Source organism: Typopeltis vanoorti, chromosome 18, assembly GCF_054136105.1.
Source record: "Typopeltis vanoorti isolate ZY-2024b chromosome 18, IOZ_Tvanoo_1.0, whole genome shotgun sequence".
NCBI lineage: Eukaryota > Metazoa > Arthropoda > Arachnida > Uropygi > Thelyphonidae > Typopeltis > Typopeltis vanoorti.
The window spans coordinates 90,185,611-90,213,157 of record NC_143566.1 but is presented as its reverse complement, the minus strand read 5'-3'; the positions used below and the strand labels follow the sequence as shown (position 1 = coordinate 90,213,157).

The following is a 27,547-nucleotide window of genomic DNA, read 5'->3' as shown; positions in this document are numbered from 1 at the left end:
ATGTGGGTGAAATATGACTAGGGCATGCGACAGAAAGTTTGAGTGAAGATCTGACGTGTCGATGGACCTTGTACATATGTGATTAAAGTCGAGAAGGTCACATGAGGGTTTGCATTGCTTTTCTGACAAGCACTCCATATCGAGTGATTGTCAGGAGAGATAGAATTCAATTTTCCTTCCCAAATTTAATTTCTGTGCACTGTGAGGGCCATCTCTAACTGCAGAGTTGAATCTGTTCAAGATTCTTTTATCTTGAGGTGCTCGCGTGTTGTGATATCTTTTTCTTGCTCTGTTCTTTTCTCTGATCAAGTTCATAATGTCTTCTGGCAAGTGGTTAGATCTGGGGGTAGTTCTGGAAATAGTTACTGCTGCAACGGCAGTGTTGATTTGTTTAGTTAGATCCTTTATAGCTGTTTCAATTTCCTCTGTGGATTTAATCAATGGTACAGGACCGATATATTTTGGGAATACCTTGGATAGCTTATCCCAAAGTATATATGAGTGGGGGGGAAGAGACAGGTTATCCTGGTTTCCCAGCTTTAATAGAATGGGATTGTGGTCAGATGAAAGATCATTTAGAGTCACTACACTGTACTGGAGTCTTACATTCTGTAGGATAGTTATGTCTAGTACATCAGCCTGACCGTATGTGTTGTGATAGGTAGGCACTGTGGGGCCTACCACAACCACATTGTTGGATCCAGAGTAGTTAGTGAGGATGTGACCATTTTTATTTGTGAAACGACTATTCCAGATAGGATGCTTGGCGTTTAAGTCGCCAGCCATGATGACAGGCTCCCTGTTGATCAGTACAGCGTTCAAATCTGAAAACAGTAATGTTTTTTGCGGAGGATTATATACTGCGAAAATCTTTAGTTTGCCCACCATGCATGTGGGAATTTCTATGCCTGTAATCTCAAGATTAATGGTAGATGGAATATTCATAGAGTGATGATTGATGTAATTTTTAATGTAAATAACAGTGTCACCTCCTCTGCAGGATAATCTGTCTGTTCTATAAATCTGGTATCCATTTATTTTGGGATTATCTGATGGTCAGAGATGGGTTTCACTAATCAAGAGTATATCCGGCTGATACCTTTGGGCGAACTCCCGGAGCGCCAGGATTCTACCTCTTAATCAGTTCGCATTCCATGCTATGATCTGTAAAGAATCTGGTTTTATTTTATTTCTGTTCATGAGTGAATCTCTGAGATAATGACTTGTGTGTCCTTTAGAAATCTATTTGTAGAGCATGGTGAGGGGTTGGATCTACTAAAATCCAACAGCATATTTTCCAAGGAAGAAGTAATGATAGCTGTCAGATTTGGATGTGATGTTGGCTGTTCCAGGGATGTCTGTTTAGGGTGAGTTACATCTGCATATGTCCTAGACTGTTGTTGCTGAGTTGTTCTTTTTAGGGGCTTCTGACCCTTCATGTTGATCTTTAGGAGGTTGTGAAGTAGTCTCTGATGTAGGTGTGCTAAGAGAGGAAGAGTATGTTCTTCTGATTTTCTATTTCTTGGATTGTGCACGCATCCTCTGTAGTTGGCAGTGTGAGGACCACCACAGTTGGCACATTTAGCCAGGGTGGATTTTGGCTTAGAGCATGTATTTGTTGGGTGGCTGACCCCATATTTTAAGCATTTAAATTCAGCCTTGCACATTTTCTGGATGTGACCAAACTTCTGACATCTGTGGCATTGCCCTGTTGAAGCCCTTTTCCTCAATGGCTCTACAGCAACTCTCAGTCCACAGATGAATGTCAGATCATATATGTGCTTGTAGGTTTGACTGATCTCTGCTAATACCAGTGGCATTGGAGTCCTGTCTCTCCTGGTCGTTCTGCTGACCTTTACAGGTGGTAAATCTTGCTGGTGTAGATCTGCAGTGATTTCTTCTGTGGAAACATCTTCAGATACACCTCTAATCACTACCTTGAGGTTTTTTTCCTGATCTTAGTGAGAAAGAGTGGTACTGAATACCTCTGGTATTCAATTCAGAGGTTAACCATTGATAATCCATCACTGTCCTGGGTTGGATTTTAATACTGTCTGTGACATTCTTTGCTTGGCTGTATGAGATCTGTAAGTTGTACATCGTAGTCCTTAGCGACATCCATTTATTCTTTTCTTGCAGAATAATCAGGAGTATCTTTTCCCTTGAGGAGGTAGGAGAGTCCGGGACATGGCCATCTTCTTCCATTTTATCCTCATTGGGTGGTTCAGAGGCTGCAGTTTTGCGTTTTTTGCGAGCACGAACCTCCTGATAATCGGTGTGGTCTATAAGGGGATTATCCTCAGCAGTTGTTGCTATTTCGCTAGTCTTGAAGAAGTTCTAAGAGTTGAGAGTCATCTGTATCAACTTCTTTTATTTCATGAATTACAACTTTTCCTGGCCATTTTGTGTGAAGCAGATTGCCTACAAGTTTAAATATTGCCAGAAGCTGTTTAAAATTAAGTTCTTCGTACAGTGCATCCATGGTTAGACCCAAGTCTTGTTCTGTAGAGCAGGACATGTCTTTCCCTTTCCACAATAATAATTAGGCAGTTTCTAATGAAGCAATGAAACAATGGCAGTAGGCTTAGAGTATTGCCCTTGTTTTGAAATTTGTTGACTTACCTACGTAGCTGATTTCTTTGGTGTGTGTATAAAAGACCTCTTTGAAAAATAAACCGATTGTTTATAGTAGTAAAACTATTTACTACTAGTAAATTAACTAGTCAAAATTCCTTAAATCACATTTTACATCAACTATCAAAATCCAAACTCAATCGCTTTCACTACTTACCAGATACCAAAGTAAAAGAAATCGCATATTTCCTGTATACAAGTAATCAAAAGGTGTCAAAACTTATTACTAAAATAGTCTGGATTAGAGATATTTATACTAATATACTCTGGATGTTGAAAGTTTTTTCCCTTGTTTATATTATAAATTAAAGATCCAAGAAATTATATTCCTGGTTTGAATTGATGTGAAGTCATTAACTCTATATACAAGTAGCCCAGTTGTCACGTTTCTTCACATGCAAACTTTGATTGCTTACACTTGGATAAAGGATGAAATCAAGAATATAATTTCTTGGTATCTTTAATTTATAGTATAACCAAGTAAAAAAAAACTTGCAACATCTATCTCTAATCCAGAGTATTTTAGTAATAAGGTGCAACAACTTTTGACTACTCGTATATGGAAAATATGACTTTTGCATTACCTCAACCTTAGTATATCTTTTGAACCTGGCTCCCACTGATTACATTTATTAATGCTCATCATTATTAGGTTTGTTTACTTCCTGGGGAGTAGAGAGGTTCTACTTGGTGGTGGGTCCTTGCCCATTACTGGGTGGACTACCAGTAACGGGCAATATATTATGCATGTCTGTAAGAATATGTGATTTGCATTATGGGATACCTAAGGCAATTAATGTGAAGTTATTAGCCTCTATGTATGAGTAGCCCAGCCGTGAAGTTACTTCACGAGCAAACTGTTTGCTTACACTTAGATAAAGGATGAAACCAAGAATATAATTTCTTGGCATCTTTAATTTATTTATATCCTTTAGAAGAGCATTGCAGTTATTAGTATTCAGCAAGAATTTTTGGTAGTTTAAGGCTGGGCTGGATAAAATTACAGTAATACTTTGTTAGGTGCCCTCTTGCACCAAATTTCTCTCAAATTTGTTCTAGTTATGCTTTATAATTTTGCTGTAGTCTATTTTTTTTTTTGTTTTAGACATATATCAATAGGAAGTGGTGATGTAAACTCTTCATGTAGTACTATAGTAGTGTCCTGTACACATCAGCATTCCATCATATGGTAACCCATGCTAAGTGTAATCTTAGAACTCACCAGCTGCAACACATAAACTTCTGTGTCCAGTCTCTGAGTTTCCTTTACTCAGGGATATGTGTTTGTTCCAATTTGGTGTCTGTAGGAATATATCATCTCTTTATGTCTTGTGGGTAAGCTTGTTTGGAAACATACCAATTTATAGAACACAGTTTTTCTGAAGGACAATCCAATTTAATAATTTTATATACTAATAGTGTCAGTATCTTTATGGTGATGTTTAATTGTTACCATATCACAACATCGACAGAGAATGAACTTCCAGTATTATGAGCTTCACAGACTTTCAAACTCTGCAATGTCTTAAGTAAATCTGACATGACACATCTAATGCAGATATCACACTTTGCCTGCAGTGAGATTTAGATGTTAATGAAATTCTTTTTCCCTTTCTATTAACTAAAGAGGAAAAATTGTATAGGATATCAATGCTGTGCACATGCTGGACACTCAGTTAAGAAGCCTACTGATGTGTTATGTGGTCCTTGATTGGGGAAGGGAGATAATTCCATTTACTTCTGTATAGAATGTAAATGAAATTAAAGATGAGAATGAAAAGTTGGACATCAAATAGATGTCCAACTTTTCATTCTAGATGTCCAGAGGTCAGCTGACTAGCAACTGCTCATGTTTTTACAGGCTTTGAGGAACAAAGTTAAAAAAAATAGCTCAGCATCCATGAAAATATCCACAGAAAAGACAAAATAAAAACGAATATCTAGGAGGAAGTGATTATAATGAGTCTGTGTGAAAGGAGAATTATGTGCTGACCAATTGTCCTCCTCTAGATCATCATACACATTTAGGGAAAATTTCAATGAATTATCCCCCAAAATTGAGAGCAGTGATCTAAGGTTAAGTGAATTTTATAGATGAGAAATAACACAGTAAAGAGAAAAGAACGAGTTTTATAGAGGCTATTTATATATATATGATGTGTTTATGCCAGACATAAGACGTAAGCTAGCCCAAGAAGAGAGATGATCTGTTTGATATTAACCTGATCTTTTCTAGAGATCAGGTTATTATCAAAAAGTAAAGAGGAGCATGAGATCTTTCTTATAAGAAAGAAGACAGGACTATGTTTTGGCAGTTAAAGAAGTTTTTCTCATCCCTCTGAAGAACAATGAGATCAGTGCTTTAAGGAATTGATTATGAAAGAGTTACACGCTTGGTATATTTGAGCACTACAAGGATATTTCTGGATGTGTCTAGAATTTCTTCAATTTTTAATGTCATCTTCATCATCCAATTCCTTTTACACTAATCATTAGAACATTTTGTCAACTTTGTGATATCTTCTACATTCTTACCAAAGCCTTCCCGTGACTTCTGTTTAGCTGTTTTTATGAGGTGTGACAATTTAATTCCGGAATGCACCTGTATAAAACTGTTTAGCTGTTTTTATGAGGTGTGACAATTTAATTCCGGAATGCACCTGTAAAAAACCTTCATTTGGAACTATACATTAGTGGTTACTGTCGCTTTCGAAGTAGTCCCCTTGTACATTTATACACTGGTTTAGATGGGCCTGTTTCCAAAAATGAGAATACCCATTTTTGGAAACAGGCCTGAAACTCTTTTTCTGGAATATTCAAGTTCCTTTATCACATTATGCTGGGTATCAGTGATGTCAGAAAATCTTTGTCCTTTTAGCGCAGCCTTTAATTTTGGAAACAATCAGAAACCACAGGAAGCTAAGTCGGGTGAATAAGCAGGATGACCTAATTCAGTAATTGATTTTTTGGCCAGAAACTCTCTCACGATGAGTGCACTATGGATGATCCACTTGTTAGGCCATAATTCAGGTCTTTTTCTCCAAACAGACTCTTGTAATCTTTTCAGCACCTCTAAATAGCATTGTTGGTTCACCATTTGTCCCTGTTCAATGAATTCATAGTGGACTATCTCCTTGTGATCAAAGAAACACACCAGCATGGTCCAGAACTATGAATGTGACAAGCATGCTTCTTTTGGAGTGGTGAACTCAGGGTTTTCCACTGCATGCTCTGGCATTTTGTTTCAGAATCCTATTGGAAGCACCAGGTTTCGTCACCTGTAATTACTCTCGGAAAGATGTGCTTATTTGCAGAAAGATCAATCGCAACTTGAACCCACCGCTACTTCTATTCATCCATCAAGATCCAAGGCACAAACTTCACAAAAATCTTTTGCATACCCAATTCTTCAGTTAAAATTACCCTGACTGTTTCTCGATTCATTTGCAATTCATCAGCCATTAATCGCACACCTTAATCGTCTGTCAGACCGTACCAAATCTTGTCCTCTGTTCATATTTGCATCCATCATTTTTGTTTCTGGCTGCCCACTTCTGGGGTTGTTGTTCACATCTTCTCACCCACCTTTGAATCTTTTATGCCACTCAAAGACTCCAACTTTTTCAGCGCATCCACACCATATGCCATTTTCAACAGCTCCACATTTCGGTAGCAGTTTTGCTGAAAATCAGCAAAACTGCTACCGAAATCTATTTGATGTTAACGTGCTGCTCCAAATTTTGATCGCATGTTTTTATGCCAAAGTTTACATGCAGATCTCTATTGTTTTTGCAGTAGCCAACTAGCAAATGGCTCTATCAGCTTGAGGTTTACACACGCATTAGTTAAAAGATATACAAACATAATTACTCATGTGACTCTAACCAAATCACCACACTGGTGACACTATACAGCTGTTATGAGAATTAAATTGTCATATCTCGTATATATTGCTTGGCTTTTTTGCATTCTTCCCTATATTCTTTTAGGGCACATGCTTATGTGCTATGACCTTCTTGACAATATTGCTTGCACTCCAATAATTTGCAGAGTTAATTGTAACAAATGGTAAACAGGAAAGGTGGTCTCCCATGCTATATTAAGTCAGTTTCTAATGGAAAGCTGCTGATTGCTTTCATCCTTTCAATCAAATGGAGAATTCTAAAGCTTGAAAAAAAATTTCTTTTGCATTGTCACTGAAAAATACAGTAAATAAATATTAGTTCCTGCTTTACTATGAAAATTTTACTATGCTAGTTTCCTAAGAAGCAGGGAGTGATTGTTAATAATTTTAAAGGTGGATATAAAAACAGATTTTGATCGATGAATCAGAGTATCAAGCTTGAGCTGCTTTGTGGGGGGGGGGGGGGGGAGTAAATTATCTTTCGCTGATGACTGCAAAATCCTTCAGTTAAGCAATGTCTTGTTTACCTGTCTGGCGTTTTTTCTTTTGCGCTATTACAACATAATTAGTCAATACTCCCCCCCCCTCAAAAAAGTCATAAAGACATTTTCTGTCAAGCATTCTACTTTAATAAAAGTACCATGTCACTTTGGAAAACTAAACTTCCTTCAAAATAATTATTCTATTATCTGCAAGGTCTTCTATAATGATAAACTTTTTAATACATATTTCTCTTCAGGTAATGTTGATGTGTCAAGCATTATACGTTATTGCATTCTAAACCTTTATAATGTGACAGTAAGAACAGGAAAGGAATGTGACAGTAAGAACAGGAGCATAGAAATAAAAAAAAAATGCTTTTAAAAATTTTTATTTTTAAAATCTGAAACACCTAATAAGTGAAACTGAATTAAATAAGTGACTTTGACTTAACAGCTAATTTTAATTCAGCCAACTGGTGGAAAAAAATATTTCTCTGATATTTGTCTTAATATATGAAAAAGGCAAATTACCCTGTAAACAGAGAATTTTGTCTCATACCAAATTTGTGTTTAGTAATTTTTTTAAAAAAAAAACTTTTTCCCACCTAATTCATGGCAAAAAAAGTGTGTGTTTATTTTAATTCTTCTTATGTCACATTAACAAGAGGTAGAAAAAGAAGATATTACCTAGCTGTACTGTTTCAGAAACATTTCATGAAAATCCAATATATAGTTGAGCATCAACTTCAGTTTATCAATGTGTGGCAAAATTGTAATTCTGTAATGAAAAGCACAAGCTTTTAATGATGAATGCATAATTAACAAAAGTATCATTATTTCATGAAATAAAGATTGCAGCTGAGTTTTATAACCAACATTAAGAAGTTTTTATAAAAACAGTTTAGTTCTTTCAAATTATTCTAATTGAACTTAATTTAATTTTATTTTTATGCATACACAGGAAAAAGAAAGGTTAGACAATAAATTTGCACCAAAGAAACAGCCTGTTTAATGCTGAATTCATTACATGGGCTGGGTACTGCTTGCATATAAAAACATTACAGAAAAAAAAAATACAGAACTGCAAGATTTGCTAATTTATATACACTGATTTCAATAAATTAAGAAACAAAGAAAACAGGGCGATAACTCAAGAGGAACAGGAAAAAATATGTGAAAGTCAGTTACTTTATGTAAAAAGTAATGGCAAGTCCAATTATCATATACAAATGAGTGGTGTTAGTGGTATATAACATTTCACTAGATATGCCTATATTCTTATTAAAATTATTCTGTCAGACACTAGGTTGTAACCCAAAATGTATTTTCTATATTCTCTTCTAACTATGAATGCTAGTCCATTTCTTCGAAGGTTTCCATATCCAGAGTAATACATCATCAAGTATCTTAGTATTCCATAATGTTTTTGCCTTACTGGGAGGGTCACTAATCAATGCAGAAGTCATTTTCCATATATAAGCAGAAAGGCATATCATATTAAATACTTTGGATGAGAGAGAGAGAAAGGTGAAATGTTTTTCAAGAAATTATAAGAAATTAAGAAAACAAAGTATAAGAAATTATACTCTTGTTTTAATCCTATGCCCAATCATAATCATAATGCTTTTGCATTATAAGATACTAAGGCAAGGGTACTAAGGCAAGCAGCCTCTACATACAAGGAGACTAGTTATGAAGTTACACCACGCTTATGCTTTGGTATAGGATTAAAACAAAAATATAATTTCTTGTCAAGTATAACATACAATGTACTAGAGTGATCACAGGATACAGTAGATGTTATCATTATTATTAAGAGATACAAGCAGTCAGGGACTCATTGAGGGAGGCCACATACTATGTGCACCAGCTCTCTTAGTTGTTCTTGAATTCATTCACACTGCTTGCACTCACAACATCCAATGACAATCCATTCCAATCACGCACCACCCTATGAGAGAAAAATCTACCCCTCACTCTCTTCTTACTGGCATTCATTCTCAGCTTCCAAGGATGCCCTCTTGTCCTTTCCCCACCCTCCATAAATTGAAAAATTCCATCAACTGAAATTCTGTATGAACCTTTCAGAAGTTTGTAAGTCTCAATCATATCACTCCTCTTTCTCCTGTTTGCTAGTGTCTGAAGTCTACAAATTCTCAATCTATCTTCATAATCAGTATTCCATAATCCTGATAACAATTGTAACACACTCCTTTGTACTCTCTCTCTCTCTCTCTCTCTCTCTCTCTCCAATATATCAGAATCACAATGAAAACCAGGAGACCAGATGTGTGCACAATAGTTTGAGTGAGGTCTTATCAAGGCCTTGTAAAGAGGCAAAATGACATCCTTATCTTTGCATTTGAATTTCATTTCAGCATTGCAAGTATCTTTTGAGTTGTATTTGCAATCTTTGTTACATGGCCCCTGAACTTCAACTTGCTATCTACTAACACTCCAAGATCCCTAGCCTGATCATTTTCTTCTAGCATAATCCCACTAATATAATACGACATTGGATATCTAATCATGCCAGAGTGCATGACTTTACATTTACTGACATTGAGCTGGCATCCATTTTCCCATGCACACAATTCCAGAATGACTTGAATAGAGTCATTCTTCAAATACTGTTTATCAGCTGTTCATGATTATCTTACCTATCTTTGCATCATCAGCAAATAGCTGTATATCACCTGTCAAATCCTTAACAATATTGTTTATGTACAGATTGAATAACAGTGGACCAAGGACTGATCCATGTAGTACACCACTAGTTACCTTAAATCTTGCAGACTCACTTCCCCCATGTACCACTTTTTGATATTTGTCAGTCAGCCATCGTGTTATCCATGTTAATATTTTATAATCCAAACCCATATTCTCCAATTTATGCAACAATCTTCCAATCTGTATTATTATTATTTCGTGCGACTCCAGGGAGTCCTTAGACTCATCGAGGGAGGCCCCTAAACATCATGTCCAAACAACTATTCGACATTCTCACAGTATCTATCATACCTTGCCTTGAACTCACTCACTGTCATAGCACCCACAACAGACTCTGGCAGCTTATTCCACTCATTTACCACTCTAAAAGTAAAGAACCCAGCTCTAACACCCCTGCTAACCACACTCTTGCCCAGCTTCCACAGGTGTCCCCTAGTTCTCCCACCACCAGTCTTGATCTCAAAAATATCCTCTGAATTAATCCAATAGAACCCTTTTAGCAATTTGAATGTCTCAATCATATCTCCCCTTTTCTGCCTATCAACTAGTTTCCGCAACCCACAAATCTTCAACCTTCTCATATGGTTCATTCCATAGACCTGCTATCATCTTAGTCACTCGCCTCTGGATCCGCTCTATACCTCCTCCCCATCAAGAAGAAACCGAGGTGACCAAATCTGGGCACAGTAGTTGAGATGAGGTCTTATCAGGGCTCGGTACAGAGGTACAATAACTTGCTTGTCTCTGCTCGTCAACGTATTTTTCAACAACCAAGTGAGTTGATGAGCTGATTTAGCTACTTTTGCAATGTGCCCCCTAAACTTCATCTCCCTATCCACCTACACTCCCAAGTCCCTGCCCTCATCAATCTCTTGGAGTACAGTTCCACCAATGTGGTATACCGCTGCTAATCTTTTCACCCCAAAATGCATAACCTTACATTTTGTCACATTAAATTGACATCCATTCTCCTTAGCCCAGAACTCCAATCTAAGTCATCCTGCAAGACTTTGACATCTTCTGCATTCACTATCGCCCTACCCAACTTTGCATCATCAGCGAACAAATGAACTGTTCCACTTAGATCCTTCCCTATATTGTTAATGAACAGATTAAACAGCAGTGGTCCAAGAACAGAACAACCCTGCGGCATACCACTAGTCACAGGCCATCTTTTGGACTACTCCTGAATAAACTACTCTTTGATATCTCTCCATCAACCACCCACCTATCCATCTCACCAACCCTATATCCATTCCCATATGTTGTAGATTACGGATTAGAATTCCATGTTGTATCCTGTGAAACGCTTTTGCCAGGTCCAGCAGTATCACTGTAAACCCATTACCCTTAACTAGTTCTGTGCCATCACCTTGTTATAAAACTTGAGCAAGTTACTGAGGCATGATCTACCCTTCACAAAGCCATACTGTCCCCTGTACAGTATCTCATTTTCATCAATCCATTCTTGTATTTTTCCCTTGACTACTTTCTCCAAGACCTTGATAATGACTCCTGATATGCTGATCGGTCGTTAATTTGACACCATAGTCATGGATCCTCCTTTATGCGGTGAAACTATTTTCCCCTCTTTCCTCGCCTTCGGGACTAAACCAGACCCGAGACTCAGCTTAAACAACATGGTCAAGGGCACTGATAATTCCTTAGCCGCTTCATGCAAGACCCGTGCCGGTATACCATCCAATCCCACAGATGTATTCACATTAAGGTTCTGTAATAGACTCTTCACCTCCACTTCATTCATCACAATTCCCGTATAAACTAATGGTTCCTTCATTTTTTCAATGTCACCACCTGGATGATATACTTTTGCAAAGTGCGTGCTCAGTAACTCCACTATATCGACTGATTCAGTGACCTCCTTACCATCGCCATTCCTTAAAATCATTTTGCCGTGTACAGTTTTTTTCTTGCTTGCAGCATATTGAAAGAACTGTTTGGGATTCTCTTTTGCTTGCATAGCTAGTTTCCTTTCATAATCAGTTTTTGCTGTTTTTACCACACTCGTTACCCTTCTGGCCTGCACTTTATACCGTTCGTGTGCCTGCAGGTCACCCCTTTCTTTAAATTCCCTCCACAGTTGTTTCTTTTTTTGCAGCTCAAGCTTAATGGTGTTATTCATCCATTTAACCCCTACTTGTTTTACTATGATGGTACAACATCATAGATGGTACAAAATGATGGTACAACATGACAAAATTTCATGCCGGCTGGGGCGTCGCCCGGTTAAACAAGGCCCCCGTTGTTTTCGCCAGGGAACCAGGGCGAACAGCGAAAAGTAAGCTACTGGAACAAATCTGAAAACAAACCCCAACTCAACATCACCAGAGTTAAAGATCGGTACTATCAACGTAAGAAGCCTGAATGGCAAAGAAATGGAGCTAGCTGAGGAATTAGATAAGTACCAGATCAACATAATAGGGGTGACTGAAACAAAAAGACCAAAACTGGTGAGATCTTTCTGAGCAATAAATACAAAATGTTATATTCAGGCAATGACAATCAAGGAAAAGAAGGAGTAGCCATAGTATTCAACACAAAATACGAGGCTAATCTTCTTGAATGGCAGTCAGTCTCAAGTAGAGTAATGTGGGCAAATATGAGAATGGGGAACTGGACAATGAGACTTATTTGTGCCTATGGTCCCACAGAAGGTTCTACTAAGGTAGAAGTAGAGGAATTTTTTGAGGCTTTAGAAAAAGCAACTGACACAATGAAAAAGGAAAAGTTGGTCCTTGTTGGGGATCTAAATAGTAGAGTAGGAAATGATTGTGAGACATACAAAAATATTTTGGGAAAATTTGGAGAAAAGAGCAAAGCTAATAATAATGGCAAATATCTGTTGGATTTCTGCTCAGGACATGGACTGGTTATTACTAACACCATGTTCCAACATAAAAATGTGCACAAATTCACATGGAGAGAAGAGGCTAGGAATAAGAAAAGTCTCATTGACTATGTTATTGTTGATAGTGATGTTTTTTCCCTGGTGCAGGACACCAGAGTGTACAGAGGATTTGAAATTGGAAGTGATCACTATTTAGTCTTGAGCAGAATAAAATTGAATTTCATATTGAAAAGAATAACATGTAAGAAAGTTTTAAAGCGAATAAAAGTTGAGCAGCTCTCAGATGTGAACTGTAGACTAAAATACAGAAATATTATTGAAAAGAAAATGAAAGAGTTTGAGAACAGGAATCAAACCTTGGAGATTCAGTGGCAAACTCTGAAGGAAACATTGATTGATTCTGCCAGAGAGGCATGTGGTGAGGTTGTGTGCAAGGATAAAAAAATCAGAACTCCCTGGTGGACACAGGAAGTTAAAGAGGCAGTGAAGGAAAAGAAGAAAGCATATCAAAAGTTCCTGGCAAATAAGTCAGCTTTTATTCTTACAGAATACAGAGACAAATGTAAGAAAGCTAAACAGTGTGTAAAACTAGCTAAACAAAAGTCATGGGAGGACTTTGGCAAGAATATAGAAAATAAATATCAAGAAGGTGGCAAAATATTCTGGAGGTTGTTGAAGAAGCTTAGGAATGGAGGAAAGAGTGCTGTAAAAGGAATTAGAGATGATAAAGGTGAAATGAAAACAGGAGAAAAAGATATCCTTGAAGTATGGAGTAATTACTTTGAAAAACTGCTAAATGAAACAAGCAGTGATGACAGCACAGTGATAAAAAACACTGACCAGGCATGCAGTCAGGAATACATATCCATACTTGAAGTAGAAAAAGCCATCAAAGGCTTGAAATGTGGAAAGGCAGCAGGAGTAGATGATATTCGACCAGAAATGCTGAAGTATGGTGGTATAAGAGTCTTACAGTGGCTGCACTGCATAGTTCAGAAAGCCTGGACAGAGGGACGAATTCCCGATGATTGGAGTAGAGCTCTCATAGTACCCATATATAAAAAGGGAAATAAAACTGAATGTGAGAATTTCAGAGGTATTTCCCTACTGAGTGTTCCTGGCAAGATCTATGCAAGTATACTTGAGAAACGGTTGAGAAGAATTGTGGAAGAAAAGCTTGGTGAAGAACAAGCTGGATTCAGGCCAAATAGAGGCTGTCAGGATCAGATCTTCACTTTACGACAAATAGTCGAGAAAGCATGGGAATATAACAAAGATCTGTATTTAAGTTTTGTTGATTTGGAAAAGGCATATGACCAGGTGCCAAGAGAGAAGCTATTCAATACGCTGCAGTTATATGGTGTCAATGGGGCATTATATCAAGCAATACTTAGTCTTTATTTGAGTTGTGAGTCAGCAGTTAGAATTGAAGGAAGTACAGGAAGATGGTTTAATGTTAAATCTGGTGTGAGACAAGGATGTACATTATCCCCTCTGTTATTCATTATCTATATGGATCACATTATGAAGGAATGTGGTATTAAACCTGATATCAAAATTGGAGATGTTAATGTCAGCTCTTTGCTTTATGCGGATGATGTTATACTTCTAAATAAATCCGCTACAAGTCTGCAAGATTCTCTGACTAAATTGAGTAGCTGTTGTAATAGATATGGAATGAAGGTCAGCAATAAAAAGACAAAGACAATGAAAATAGGCAGAATCATTGAAAATGTCAACTGTGTTGTGAATGGAGAACCTGTGGAACAAGTAAAACATTTCAGCTACTTAGGCACAATTTTTACTGAAGATGGTAAACTAAATATAGAAATAGACAACAGAATCAGCAAAGCTGGTATCGTGGGAAGTCAATTGAATAAATTCATATAGAATAAGAAACAAATTAGTCGGAACACTAAATTAGCTGTATACAAGACTGTGTTCAAACCAATTTTAACTTATGGATCTGAGAGCTGGGTCAGAAGTAAAACACTTGACCAAAGACTAGAGACCGCAGATATGAGAGTCCTGAGAAAGATTAGAGGCGTGAACAGATGGCATCAATGGCAATATCATATTAAAAATGAGGATATTAGGAAAGAACTTGACATTGTCAGCATCCAGGAATGCGTTAGCAGAGCTAATCTCAGATGGTATGGTCACTTAAATAGAATGGGAGAGGAAAGATTAGCAAAACAAGTGTTCTCTGCCAGGTTGGCAGGAAAACGACCCAGAGGAAGACCAAGATATAGGTGGATTGATACGGTACAAAGTGCCTTAGACGATAGAAATATAAGATCTGATAATGTTGAGGTCTTGACAAGTAACAGACTGATTTGGAGGAAAATTGTAGATAGGAAGTTAGTAATGATGTAATTTTTTCATGTAGTACTGTCGTATCCTGTACACCCCTTGAGGGTACATGGCAGGAATTTGATGATGATGATGATTGTTTTACTATTCGGACCTTAGGTATACAATCAGCCATAACCTCCTGTAAATGCTCCTTGACCACTTCCCATGCTCTATCAACATCCAGCCCTTGCAGTTGTACATGCCATGGCACTGATCCAAGCAATCTCCTAAGCTTGTCAAACTTGCCAGCACGATAATTCCACATATACCCTGTCTTAATCAAAATTTCCACACCTTTAGCCACCTCCCAGGTTAAGACCTTATGATCACTCTCACCAACAGGTGGCAACATGATCATATTCATTACAGTCAAATTGTGAGATGCTACTATCTGGTCAAGCACTCTCACACCCCTAGTATTTTCAATTACATGCTGTCTCAGATAGTTATCCCTTAATAATTGAATAAAATCCATTTCCTTCCTCACGTGTCCTCTCCTCCTTCCAATCAATGTTACCATAGTTGAAATCCCCCATAACAATTACCCTCCTTCCACTCATTTCATCAATTTGTTTATGCATACTATCTCCACCATCTATTCCTTCACCTGGTCTATAGCAACAACTGCATATTTTATTCTGTCAGTCTCAATCTCACACCAAATAGCCTGAAATGAGCTCCTTTCACTATCCTGCAATACAACTTTAATTCTCCTTGGCTGCAGTTCATCAGCTATCATCAATAACACCCCTCCCCCCATTTTATTCTCTCTGTCCCTCCTAAACACACTATAACCTACACATTCTATCCCACTAACTATATCATCTTCCATCAGCCATGTTTCACTAATGCCAATAACCTGTGGCCAGGAAAAGCCCATCAAAGCCAAAAATTCTTCCTTCTTGTTCCTAATACTCCTGGCATTAGTATACATGAAATGCAGTGATCCCTTTGTCCCACCCCTATTTTGATGCGTTATTCTAAATGTCCCATTCCCATTTTTTGTCCTTAATGCTGGCTCGGGTACATTATATACATTTTTACACTCAACTGTCTCACTGAAGTTTGCATATCCACTCCCCCTCCTCCTTGCTTATTCTATCACAAGTCTTAGCAAAATCCATTCCCCTTTTCTGACTCAGTGCTAACATTATTATAGAATGTGAGCAAGTTGCTAAAACATGACCTTCCCTTAGTAAACCCATGATTTTCATTGCAAAGTACAGATTCTCTGTTGACCCATTTCTGAATGCGAGCCCTAACCAACTTTTCTGAAATCTTCACCACTCCTACCTGAGATACTGATTAGTCAATAGTTGGATACATCAGTCTTTGCACCACCCTTGTGCAATGGGGTTACCATACATTCTTTCCACTCCTGCATTATCTTTCCTGTTCTACGACTCAGATTATACAGCCTGGTCAAAGGAATAACCAGGCTGAACAACTTTTAGCATCTGTGCCGATATCCCATCATTCACTCTAATACACCTGGGTTTTTTCATCCAATGAAGAGGTAGCAGTGAGTTCAATGTTGCATATGCCAGGTTGATAACGTTTAGCAAAATGGGCACTCATTGACTGAACAACTTCTGCATCTGTCACCCTCAACACCATCTGCATTCAGTAGAGTTCTTTCATATTTATTCTTTCTTTTACTTGCTATATCAATAGTTTTCTTTGGGGTTGTCTTTAGCTTGTGGCAGTTTCTTTTCATACTCAGCTTTCTGTACAACATATGTGAGTCTTCTGGCCTCCTGCTTATAATTTTCATAACGGACATCATCGTTATGCACGCAGTATTCCTGCCGCATAATCCTTTTCTTATGAATCTCTTGTTCAATAAGATTACACATCCATTTGACTTTTATTCTGTTTATTCTTTGAACACAATAAAATTGATATATGTATTGATTTCATATGTCTACATATTCTTGTATCTGTGCTCTTATAATTTACGTATTTGTCACAATAACCACTTAAAACTTGTTTAACTATTCTGTATTTCTAACTCTTTACTCTCTTGTCATGACCTGCACTATCCGCAACAATAATAAATATTCATTATTCTTCATATCAAGAAGGCAATCAGTTTGCATGAAACTAGAAACTACACTTTTAAAAGTATTCAAACCTCTGATCTTTGAAAACTAGCAGCTGGCAGCCCACTGCAACACTTAATCAAAAGCACTAATAAAAAGAATATGGCAACAATTATATGCAAAAGACAATCACTTATCAGAGACTGTCTTTTGCATATAACTTGTGATAAGTCCATTGAATACACCAATCTAAGTAGTTGTGCAATTTCAAGCAGTAATGGATATTTGTTATCCTTCCTTGAGATAAGATTCCAACAATGCCAAGATGAAGCCTGTTGGAACTTTTTTCCATAAAAATTAATTTTATGTGTATGTATATATATATATATATATATATATATCTGCATGCTTTTATCACAATTAATGGCTTATTTTGTTACAACATGCATTTTTACCTGAAGTGGAACGTTCCTGGAAACTGTCCAAACTCGCTCCCTGGTACAACACAGATTCCTGTATATTCTAGAAGCTCTGTGACATAGAAAACATCAGCCTCTTGTCCTAAGGACTGGAAAAAAAAAAACATTGCTAAAATAACTCAGAGTTCTGTACATGGTATAAATTAAATCATACAAAAAATTATTAAATTAGCCAGGGATACAGAAAACCAATGACTAAGTTTCAATGAAAAATCAATCCTTTTTACATCATTCAACCACAATCAGGTTGAATTATGCCAGTCTGAAAAATAAAGGTAACCTGAAGTTTATTATTGAATATTTGAGTGTGTGAATGATATCTTGAATAGCAGTAATCAACATAAATTGTAGCAATTCTTAATTAAAAGATGTAGGTATAGATAAAACAGTTGTGAAAACAAGGCTAGGTAGTGCATAGGTTAAACATATTAAGCAGCATGGATTGCATAAAGATGGTTCAGTATTGGCAATATAGTATGTATGCCTGGAAGAATAAAGAATATATACATTGAAAGGATTTTAATATTGTAATATTTTCATGAAAGAGTAGTGAATGGCAGAAGATGAAAGGTGGAGAACATATGATTTTGAGATGTTTGGCAGAAGGGTTACCAAGAGAATACCAGTGTCAGGCAAGAGAGTGCGACTGAAAGTAAGCCAATACGTACAATTAAGTCACACTCTCTTGCCTGCCAGAACTCAGTCTTACATACTGACACTGGTATTCTCTTGGTAAAAGGGAATACCAGTATTCTCTGTAAGAGGTAAAGAGTGGTGGTCCCCCTTCAAATTCTTGTGACCAGATCTGAGCACAGAAATCCAGATGTGGTCTGATCAAAGTTTTATACAATAGGACCACCACTCTTTTATCTCTTGAGGGCAATGGCCTCCTCAGTATTGCAGTAATCCTCTGAGATGTCTTCATAACCTTTGCAATATGTCCTCTGACCTGCAACTTTCTATCTACAATCACCACAAGATCCCTTACCTCCTCCAAGTGATTACAAAGTATTCCATTTGTTGATCCCAAATTTTATAACCTTACATTTAGTTGCAATAAACTGACACCTACATTCATTTATCCACCTTTTGAACTTATTCAGATCCTCCTGAAGAGTCAAAACATCAGCACTATTACTAATAACCTTCTGAAGCTTGCTTTACATCATCTGCAAACAACTGAAGATCTTCCCCAACCTGTAGTCCTGTGACAATATCATTGACAAAGATTGAACAGTAATGATCCTGGTAGTGAACCCTGTAGAACCCCACTTGTAACCTTCTTACCCCCCTGTTACTGCTCTCCCATATACAACTGAACAGAAAGCCAGACACCTTTCACAAACCTGATATTCAGACCAGTATGTTGCAGTTTAAAAACCAGTCGCTCATGTGGCACCCTGTCAAATGCCTTTACAAAATCAAAGTGCCATAGAAGACAGAATTATAAGATCTGATGATACTGGAGTCCTAACAGATAACCGATTACTTTGAAGGAAAATGCTGGATAGAAAGTAGGTAATGATGCAAACTTTGCATGTAATATCCTTCATAATATTCTATATATATCCCTTAGGGTACATATCAGGAATTTGATGATGAGCATAAACAACAAGCCATCTAAAGTTCATGCACTTTTTTTTTCTAATCGGATATTCATTTTTATCTTGCTTAAATCTAATTAGTACTCCTTTCTATTTTAAATTCCATAAAGGAGAATATACTGACAATACAACAACATGATTATCAACAGTTATATAATCAAAAAGAATTTTCTTAAGTGTCCTTTCCACGTGAATTTATGCATACATGCACATCTCTATGTTGCAACATTGTGTTAGTAATAAGTAGTCAAGTCCATGAATAGAAATAGTGATGGTAAAAGTACTGGAAAAGTTGGTCAAAAAGAGAATTCAGGAATGGGTGGATAAGAATATGATACTCCATGAGGGGCAGCATGCTTTGTGAAAAATCAGTCATGCTTTAGTAATTTACTAACTTTTTATAATAGTGACAACTGAGTTGGATAAAAGGAATGGCTATAATGATACTGTTGGATTTTGTAAAGGTATTTGACAGGACATCACATGTAACTCTGCTACACAAACTGCAACAAATGGGGGATGGATAGGCAACTGGTGATATGGATAAAAGGATGGCTGATGGACAGATACCAAAAAAGTAGTATATGGAGGAGCAAAATCTAGTCCTTCCTTTTAAAGTTACACAGTGATCAGCATTCATTTTAAAAATTTATGGAATTTACAACCGTGTTAAAAAAACTTTTTTATTATCCTGATGTTTCGATCTTTACATCAAGATCATCATCTGGAGCATATCTCAATATACAATACAAAATTAATAACGGAAAACTCACGTACAAAGATTATTTAATAGTATAATTTTCGACTGTGTGTCACAGGCATCTTCAGTACATTTTAAGCTCAAATTAAACAATAACTGACAATTCCAAAAAGTGCCACTTAAGTAGCTGGTAAAATAACTAAAAAGGTCAAATTTCTTAACAAAAAAAAAAAAAAAGTATACAATAAAAAGTTAGGTAAGATTAACTGATTTATAAAGTACTATCTCCCATAAAGGAGATAGATGTAAGCCGTCGGATCTGTTTAAGTTAGGAGAATGAAGTAAATTTTCACATTTCTTTATAAAGGCGTTCCATGGGGAATCAACTTTTGTGAAGGACTCTTGTCTTTCTCCAATGAACTTTATGTCTAGTGAACATGCCATGTTCTGCAAGTCCAGACTTTTCAGGTTTAAAGTATTCAATATAAGATTGGTGTTCTTCTAGCCAAATAGAGGCAGATCTTCCTGTTTGTCCCAAATAAGATAATCCACAAGAGCACGGAATCTGGTAGACACCTGGATAATTAAGATGTGGAAGCTTGTCCTTAGGAGAAGTGAGAAAGGTGGTCGACAGGCAACAAAAATATTCAGTGGTTTTAAAACTTTTGCTATACGTTCACTAATGAGTTGTATATAAGGGATAGAAATGCATGTTATTTCTTCTGTATTTGAAGAGGAAGACATTAAAACTACTCAAAGCTCTTTTAATGAAGCAATTCTTATAACTATTAGATAGAAAGGAAGAAGTTATATATTGCAGTTCTTTCTGTAAAAGATCATCTGAAGAACAAAAAGGAATGGGCCCGATGAACCAGTGTTTTAATAGTTCCTGCCTTTTGACTGGGATGGTGATGAGATTCAGTATGAGTCTTCTTTCTATAGACTGAGAAATGTAGGTTACCATCTGGTTGACGAAGAATTAGAAGATCTAAAAAGGCTAACTGCTTATTTGATTCTACTTCTAGGGTAAACTGGATCCTAGGATGAATTGCATTTAACTTAGTGAGAAACTGTTGAAGTTCATCAGAAGAGCCATTCCATACAGCAAAATTGTCATCGACATATCTGAACTAATGAGTAGGTCTGGGAGAAATGTTGTCAAAGATTGTTCGAAATGTTTCATAAAGAAATTGGAGATAGCAGAAGAAAGAGGATTGCCCATTGCTGTTCCTTCGATTTGTTGATACAACTTATTTTTAAAGAGAAAATAACCAGAATGTATTACAAAATCAAATAATGTTACAATGTCTGAAGGAAATTCCTGTTGCAGTAATTCGATGCTTTCAGAAAGAGGCACATTTGTAAATAAAGAAATAACATCTAAACTGATCATATCAGAAATGTCCAAATGAAGATCTGAAATTTTATTTTTGAAATCCGAAGTATTTTTTATATAAGTATCAGTTCTTCTAGTTGAAGAGGAGAGTAAATTTGATAAAAATTTTGAGATTTTGTAAGTGGTGCAACCTATACAATCTATGACAGGTCTCAACAGAATGCCTGGTTTATGAACCATACAATCTAGGTGGATGACCGAAGAAGATTTTAAGTTTTTTCTTTTGATCTTCATTCCATGTAGATACATTATCTATAAGAGAATTAAGTCTCTTCAATCGACTCCTGGTAGGATCCGATGTAAGAGGCCTATAAGTTGAATAGTCGCAAAGTAATAGAGATATTTTTCTCTCATATTCCTTCCTATCTTGAATCACCACAATCTTCCCTTTGTCAGCTTTCGTAATAATTAAATTCATCGGGCCCACTCCTTTTGTTCTTCAGATGATCTTTTACAGAAAGAACTGCAATATATAACTTCTTCCTTTCTATCTATGGTTATAAGAATTGCTTCATTAAAAGAGCTTTGAGTAGTTTTAATATGTCTTCCTCTTCAAATACAGAAGAAATAACGTGCATTCCTATCCCTTATGTACAAGGCATTAGTGAACGTATAGCAAAAGGTTTAAAACCACTGAATATTTTGTGTTGCCTTTTGACTGTTTAGAAAAATCTCCACCTTTCTCACTTCTCCTAAGGACAAGCTTCCACATCTTAATTATCCAGGTGTCTACCAGATTCCATGCTCTTGTGGATTATCTTATTTCGGACAAAGAAGAAAACCAATCTTATATTGAATACTTTAAACCTGAAAAGTCTGGACTTGCAGAACATGCCATCTTCACTAGACAGAGTTCATTGCAGAAAGACAAGAGTCCTTCACAAAAATTGGTTCCTCATGGAACGCCTTTATAAAGAAACATGTGAAACTTTACTTCATTCTCCTAACTTAAACAGATCCGATGGCTTACGTCTATCCCCTTTATGGGAGATAGTACTTTATAAATCAGTTAATCTTTCCTAACTTTTTATTGTAGCTACTTAGGCGGCGCTTTTTGGAATTGTCAGTTATTGTTTAATTTGAGCTTAAAATGTATTGAAGATGGCTGTGACACACAGGCGAAAATTATACTATTAAATAATCTTTGTATGTGAGTTTTCCATTATTAATTTTGCATCGATATGTCTACTCACGGTATACCTCTTTTAACATTTATCAATATACTAGACAAGCTGAGTTACATTATTAACTGTAAGCTAAAGACACAATGATTTGATCACATGTTATTCTACTGGCACGACCTCTAGTGAAAAAAAAAAAAATTACATCAAGATAAATTCTATTTACGATGACAGAATAAACATTCAGATGATTTTATTTCAGAAACAATGATGTCCTATTTTTAGTATTACAATTCTTATTTTTGCTTTTAAGATACTGGATTTTTTACAGTCCTGTTTATAGTTGTTCTTAGTGAGGAACGTTCCATGGGTCGAATATATACCTTCCATATGTTTGGGATTTTTAGACCATCATTATTGTTCAGATTGGGGTGGTTGATAATAATCTCGCATGCTTCCTTGAATTTTCGTTCATACCATGTTTTAGTGCGATGTAGACAGCTAGTGCTTTTCCAGTCAATTCTGTGTAAGGAATTCAGGGCATGATCAGAAAGGCCAGTTTCACCATAATTATTATATTTAATGTGTCGTTTATGTTCTTTTTTGTCTGATAGGAATTGTGCATCCTGTTTCTCCTATATGGTATGTTGCAAGTACAATAAATCTGGTATACTCCAGGGTAGGCTAGTGGAGGGAGTGGGTCTTTGGATGTGTTGAGTAAGTTTTTTAATTTTGCAGGAGGTTTAAAGATGGCTTTGAGGTTGTATTTTGTCTGATGTTCCTTTAATGTAGGGAATGGTTATAGTTTTACTGTAGTCTGTTTTTTGTCTTTGTTTCTTATTGAAGTTTTGTAGAGAATTTTGTTAATAGTGTTTTGGCTGTATCCGTTTTTTTGGAAAGTATTAAAGATACTTTTAAATTCATCTTTTAGTGCCTGTTCGTTGGAACAGATCATCTGTGTGCTGTTTTTTTTTTGTGTGTTGATGACACCTAGTTTTTGTGGTGGGTAGTGGTAGGAGTTTATGTGTATATATATTGCCACGTATGTGTCAGTTTCCAGTAAACAGTGAAGGAAAGATTGCCAGAGGGAAGACGTGTGACAAGTGTATCCAGAAACGGAAGTGTGTTGTGTTTTTCAATTTCAATTATGAATTGTATATGTTTGTGTTGTTTGTTTAGATGGCTAAGGAATGTGTCTAATGTCTGGCGGTCATGGGACCAGATCGCGAAAATATCATCAACATATATAAGCCAGACTTTGGGTTTTAAAAGGGAGGAACCTAAGACAAGTTGCTCAAAATGTTCCATGTAAAAGTTAGCAGTAGGGGGGGGGATAATGGCAAGCCCATGGCTGTGCCTTCTTTTTGTAAGTAGAAGGCGTTTTGCCATACAAAATAACCCGACCGTAATACATGTGCAAAGAGCGCCGTGATATCTGGAGGGAATCTGTTCTGTATGAGAAGGATTCTGTCATTGATTGGGACATTCATGAAGATTTGACTAATAAAAGATGATTTATTAGTCAAAACTGGCTAATAAATCATCTTTTTCTAATGTAATGTCTTTGACTATACAAAATGTCTACACTATACAAAAATAAGATGAATCTAAATGCTTGTTAATCATTTACCCTAGCCTGAACTCTGGTGAAAAAAAAAAGCAGAGAGAGAAACATTAAAAATTAATTCATAAAATAACAGCCTTTTTATACTAATATACAGATGATAAAAAAAAAAACATTATAGTGGAACTACATTAAACAATTTCTAAAGTCCTCTAATATTAGAGTTTTCTTCTGGTTGGGGTTGTTCTGGATGCTATATGGGTTGAAGATAGGTCCTCCAAATTCTTGGAATAATTAATTCATCCTTCTTGTTCAGATTTGGATGATGTTTCAGCATTTGAAAGGCTTCTTTGAACATTCTTCCAAACCAGGTTTTGGTGTGGTGTGGTGTGGTGTAGGGACTTGGTGCCTTTCCAGTCAATTCTGTGACATGTTTGGAGTGCATGGTCTGACAGGCCTGTTTTACCATAGTGGAGGAATTTAATGTGGCATTTGTATTCATCTTGTCCTGTTTCCCCTATGTAAGGTAGGTTGCAGGTGCATTGAATTTTATCAACTTCCTGGGTGGCCAAGGTATGGAAGAAGATATTTGAAAGGGCTGAGTAAATTTCTTAATTTTGCAGAAGGTTTGATGGTTGCCTTAATATTGTATTTAAGTAGTGTGCTATCTCTATTTTATATTGCTGGCCTGGTTGGCCGAGTGGTTAGTATATCCACTTTCAGCCAAAAGATTACAGCTTCGAATTCTGCTGCGGGCATGGATGTTTGTGATTGTCTGTGAAAATACTAGTGGTGGTGGTGGTTGGCAGTAGATGCCATTGGTGTGGTTGTAGTTGGTGAAGAGTTGGAGAGTAGGTGCCCTCCTTTGATGAGTCTTTGGACTCTCTGGAGATGTTACATGATAATAATAATAGTAATCATAATATATGGTATGGCTATGGCATTCTTGTAATCTTTTTTGCTTTTAGTGGCATTTTTGTGGAGGATCTTGTGAACTTTTTTTTTTATTGTAGCCATTTTTACAAACATTTGGCTAATAATTTCAAATTCTTTGTTCAGAGCCTGTTCACTGGAGCAAATTGTTAGGACTGTGTTTGAGGATGCTGATGACCCCTAGTTTGTGTTGGATGGCGGTATGAATTTTTTATGTACGCATTGGCCTGCGTGTGGGTTTGCTGTGAAGGAGAGGCGGTCTGAGGGAAGACGTGTGACAAGTGTGTCTAGAAAAGGAACAGAGTTGTTGTTTTTGATCTCAATGGTGAATTGGATACGTTTGTGTTCTTTGTTCAGGTGGCTTAGGAATGCATTTAATGTTTTGTGGCTGTGGGGGACAAATGGCATAAATATCATCAACATATCTGAGCCAGACTTTGGGCTTTAGGCTAGCTGAATTTAAAGCTCATTGATCGAAGTCTTCCATGTAAAAGTTAGCTATAGGGGTAAAGTGGTGAGCCAATGGCCATACCTTCTTTTTTGTAGGTAAAAATTATTTGCCACACGAAATACCCAGAACAAAGTACGTTGGCAAAGAGGGCATTTATCGGGCGGAAATATGTTCTGTAAGAGAAGAATAGTATCTTTGATCAGGACATTAGTGAAAAGGGCAGTTATGTCAAAGCTGATTAATAAATCTTTGTCACTGAGTGTTATGTTTCTAATTTTGTTTATGAAATGTATTTTTTTTTATGTAGGAGAGGGGAATGACCTACCAACTCCTTGAGTGTGGCTGTTAGTTTCTTAGCTAAGTGATAATTAGGGCTGGTGATGCCTTCAACTATCAGTCATAGTAGTGTGTTTGTTTTGTGTATTTTTGGCAGGCCATAAATTCTGGGAACACAGGCATAATGAGGTATTATTTTGTTAGTTGTTTCCTCTGGCCACATGATTTGATTAATTCTGTTGTTTTCTTTTTAATGTGGTTTGTAGGTTGTAGTTAACCATTTGGTACATGTTGTGGTCACATAACAATGGTTCATTTTTTTCCAGGTATGCTGTCCAATCTAGGATGACAGTAGCATTGCCTTTATCCACTTTGGTAATAACGATGTCTCATTTATTTCTTAAAGATTAAGGGCTACTTTTTTTTGCTATAGCTAGGATGCACCTTAGCTGTTTATTAGAATTTAGAATGTGGATGTTTCCATTCATATTTTACTGGCTATATTAGAGGGGGAGAGATTTTAGATAGTAAATGAAATCTCATTTACTAAATGACCTTGGGTGTGATGTCATAGTTCAGGCCTTTTTTCATAAGTGAGAGTTCTCTTTCATTAAGGTTGTAGCTGGATTTGTTGAAAACTCTGCCATGATCCATTGGTGGTTGGTTGCTCCTTAGAAATTGTTTAATGTAGTTCCACTATAATTTTTTTTTGTCTCATCTATATATTAGTATGAAAAGGCTATTTTATTTTGTGAATTAATTTTTAGTGTTTTGCTTTTGTTTTTCTTTTCATCAAGAGGTCAGGCTAGAGTAAATAATTGACAAACATTTAGATTCATCTTACTTTTGTGTAGTGTCATGAAGCTCGTATCCTGTACATATATATATTTTCCTGATGATGACCTCAATACAGAGGTCAAAACATCAAATGTTACTTTCTCAATTATAAGTAAAGTAATTATTCTAACATGTGTGTTGCATCTCTATAAATTCTTCACTATGAACTCACACTAATGAGCTTATAAGTTTATTATTATTATTATTAAACAAGACCTCATGGAGTCAAAGACTCATCTAGGAGGTCCTTTTATCTCACACACATCTCATCATACCGGGTCTTAAACACATTCAAACTCCTTGCAGACACCACACTCTCAGGCAAGGCATTCCAATCATTCACAATTCTGCACGAAAAAAACCTGCCTCTCACTCCCCTGTTCACACCCTCTTTATACAGATTCCAGGGATGACCTCTGGTTCTCCCCTGATCTCCCACTATTCTCTGTAGAACTTCTCCACCATTGATCCTATAACAACCCCTTACCAACTCGTAGGTCTCTATTACATCTCCCCTCTTCCTTCTCTCCACTAGACTCTGCAAATTACATCTTTTCAATCTTTCCTCAACTCGACATTCCAGAGGTCAGAAACTACCTCAGTCAGTCGCCTTTGGACCCTTTCCAACATCTCTTCATCCTTCTGAAAACCAGGTGACCAAATCTGGGCACAATAGTCCATGTGTGACCTAATCAAAGCCTTATACAAGGGAACAAGAATCTCCCTACTTCTACACGTCAGTGTCCTCCTCATCATTCCCAGAAGTCTTTGTGTTGTCTTCACAATTTTGGTGATGTGTCCCCTAAATTTTAGATCCTTGTCCACTATCACTCCCAGATCTCTTATTTCCTCTACTTCCAACAATATATTCTCACCAAGCATAAATTCTGCATCCCATCTTTGTTTTCCAAATTTTAAAACCTTACATTTTGCAACATTGAACTCACATCCCCATTTGCTTGCCCAATCACTCAATTTATTCAAGTCTTCTTGCAAGGCCACAACATCTTCACTACTCTTTATGGTTCGTCCCAACTTTGCATCATCTGCAAACAACTGAATATCTCCATCCAAATCTTCGCCAATATCATTAATATACAAGTTAAATAGTAATGGCCCTAAAACAGACCCCTGAGGAACTCCACTAGTGACTTTCCTTTTCCTGGATAT

The 27,547-nt window shown here is 36.7% G+C and overlaps 1 protein-coding gene across 1 annotated transcript in view; it reads right to left on the bottom strand.

Moving 5' to 3' along the window:
• LOC150096926 (alanine aminotransferase 2-like) overlaps nucleotides 1–27,547 on the bottom strand; it is a 185,865-nt gene that overhangs the window by 5,691 nt on the left and 152,627 nt on the right. Inside the window, exons 12-13 of the mRNA XM_090408737.1 lie at nucleotides 17,472–17,584; nucleotides 7,708–7,798 (exon numbers count right to left, since the gene is read on the bottom strand). Coding sequence (XP_090264863.1) covers nucleotides 7,708–7,798; nucleotides 17,472–17,584 — 204 coding nt within the window. The remainder of the gene's footprint in view (nucleotides 1–7,707; nucleotides 7,799–17,471; nucleotides 17,585–27,547) is intronic.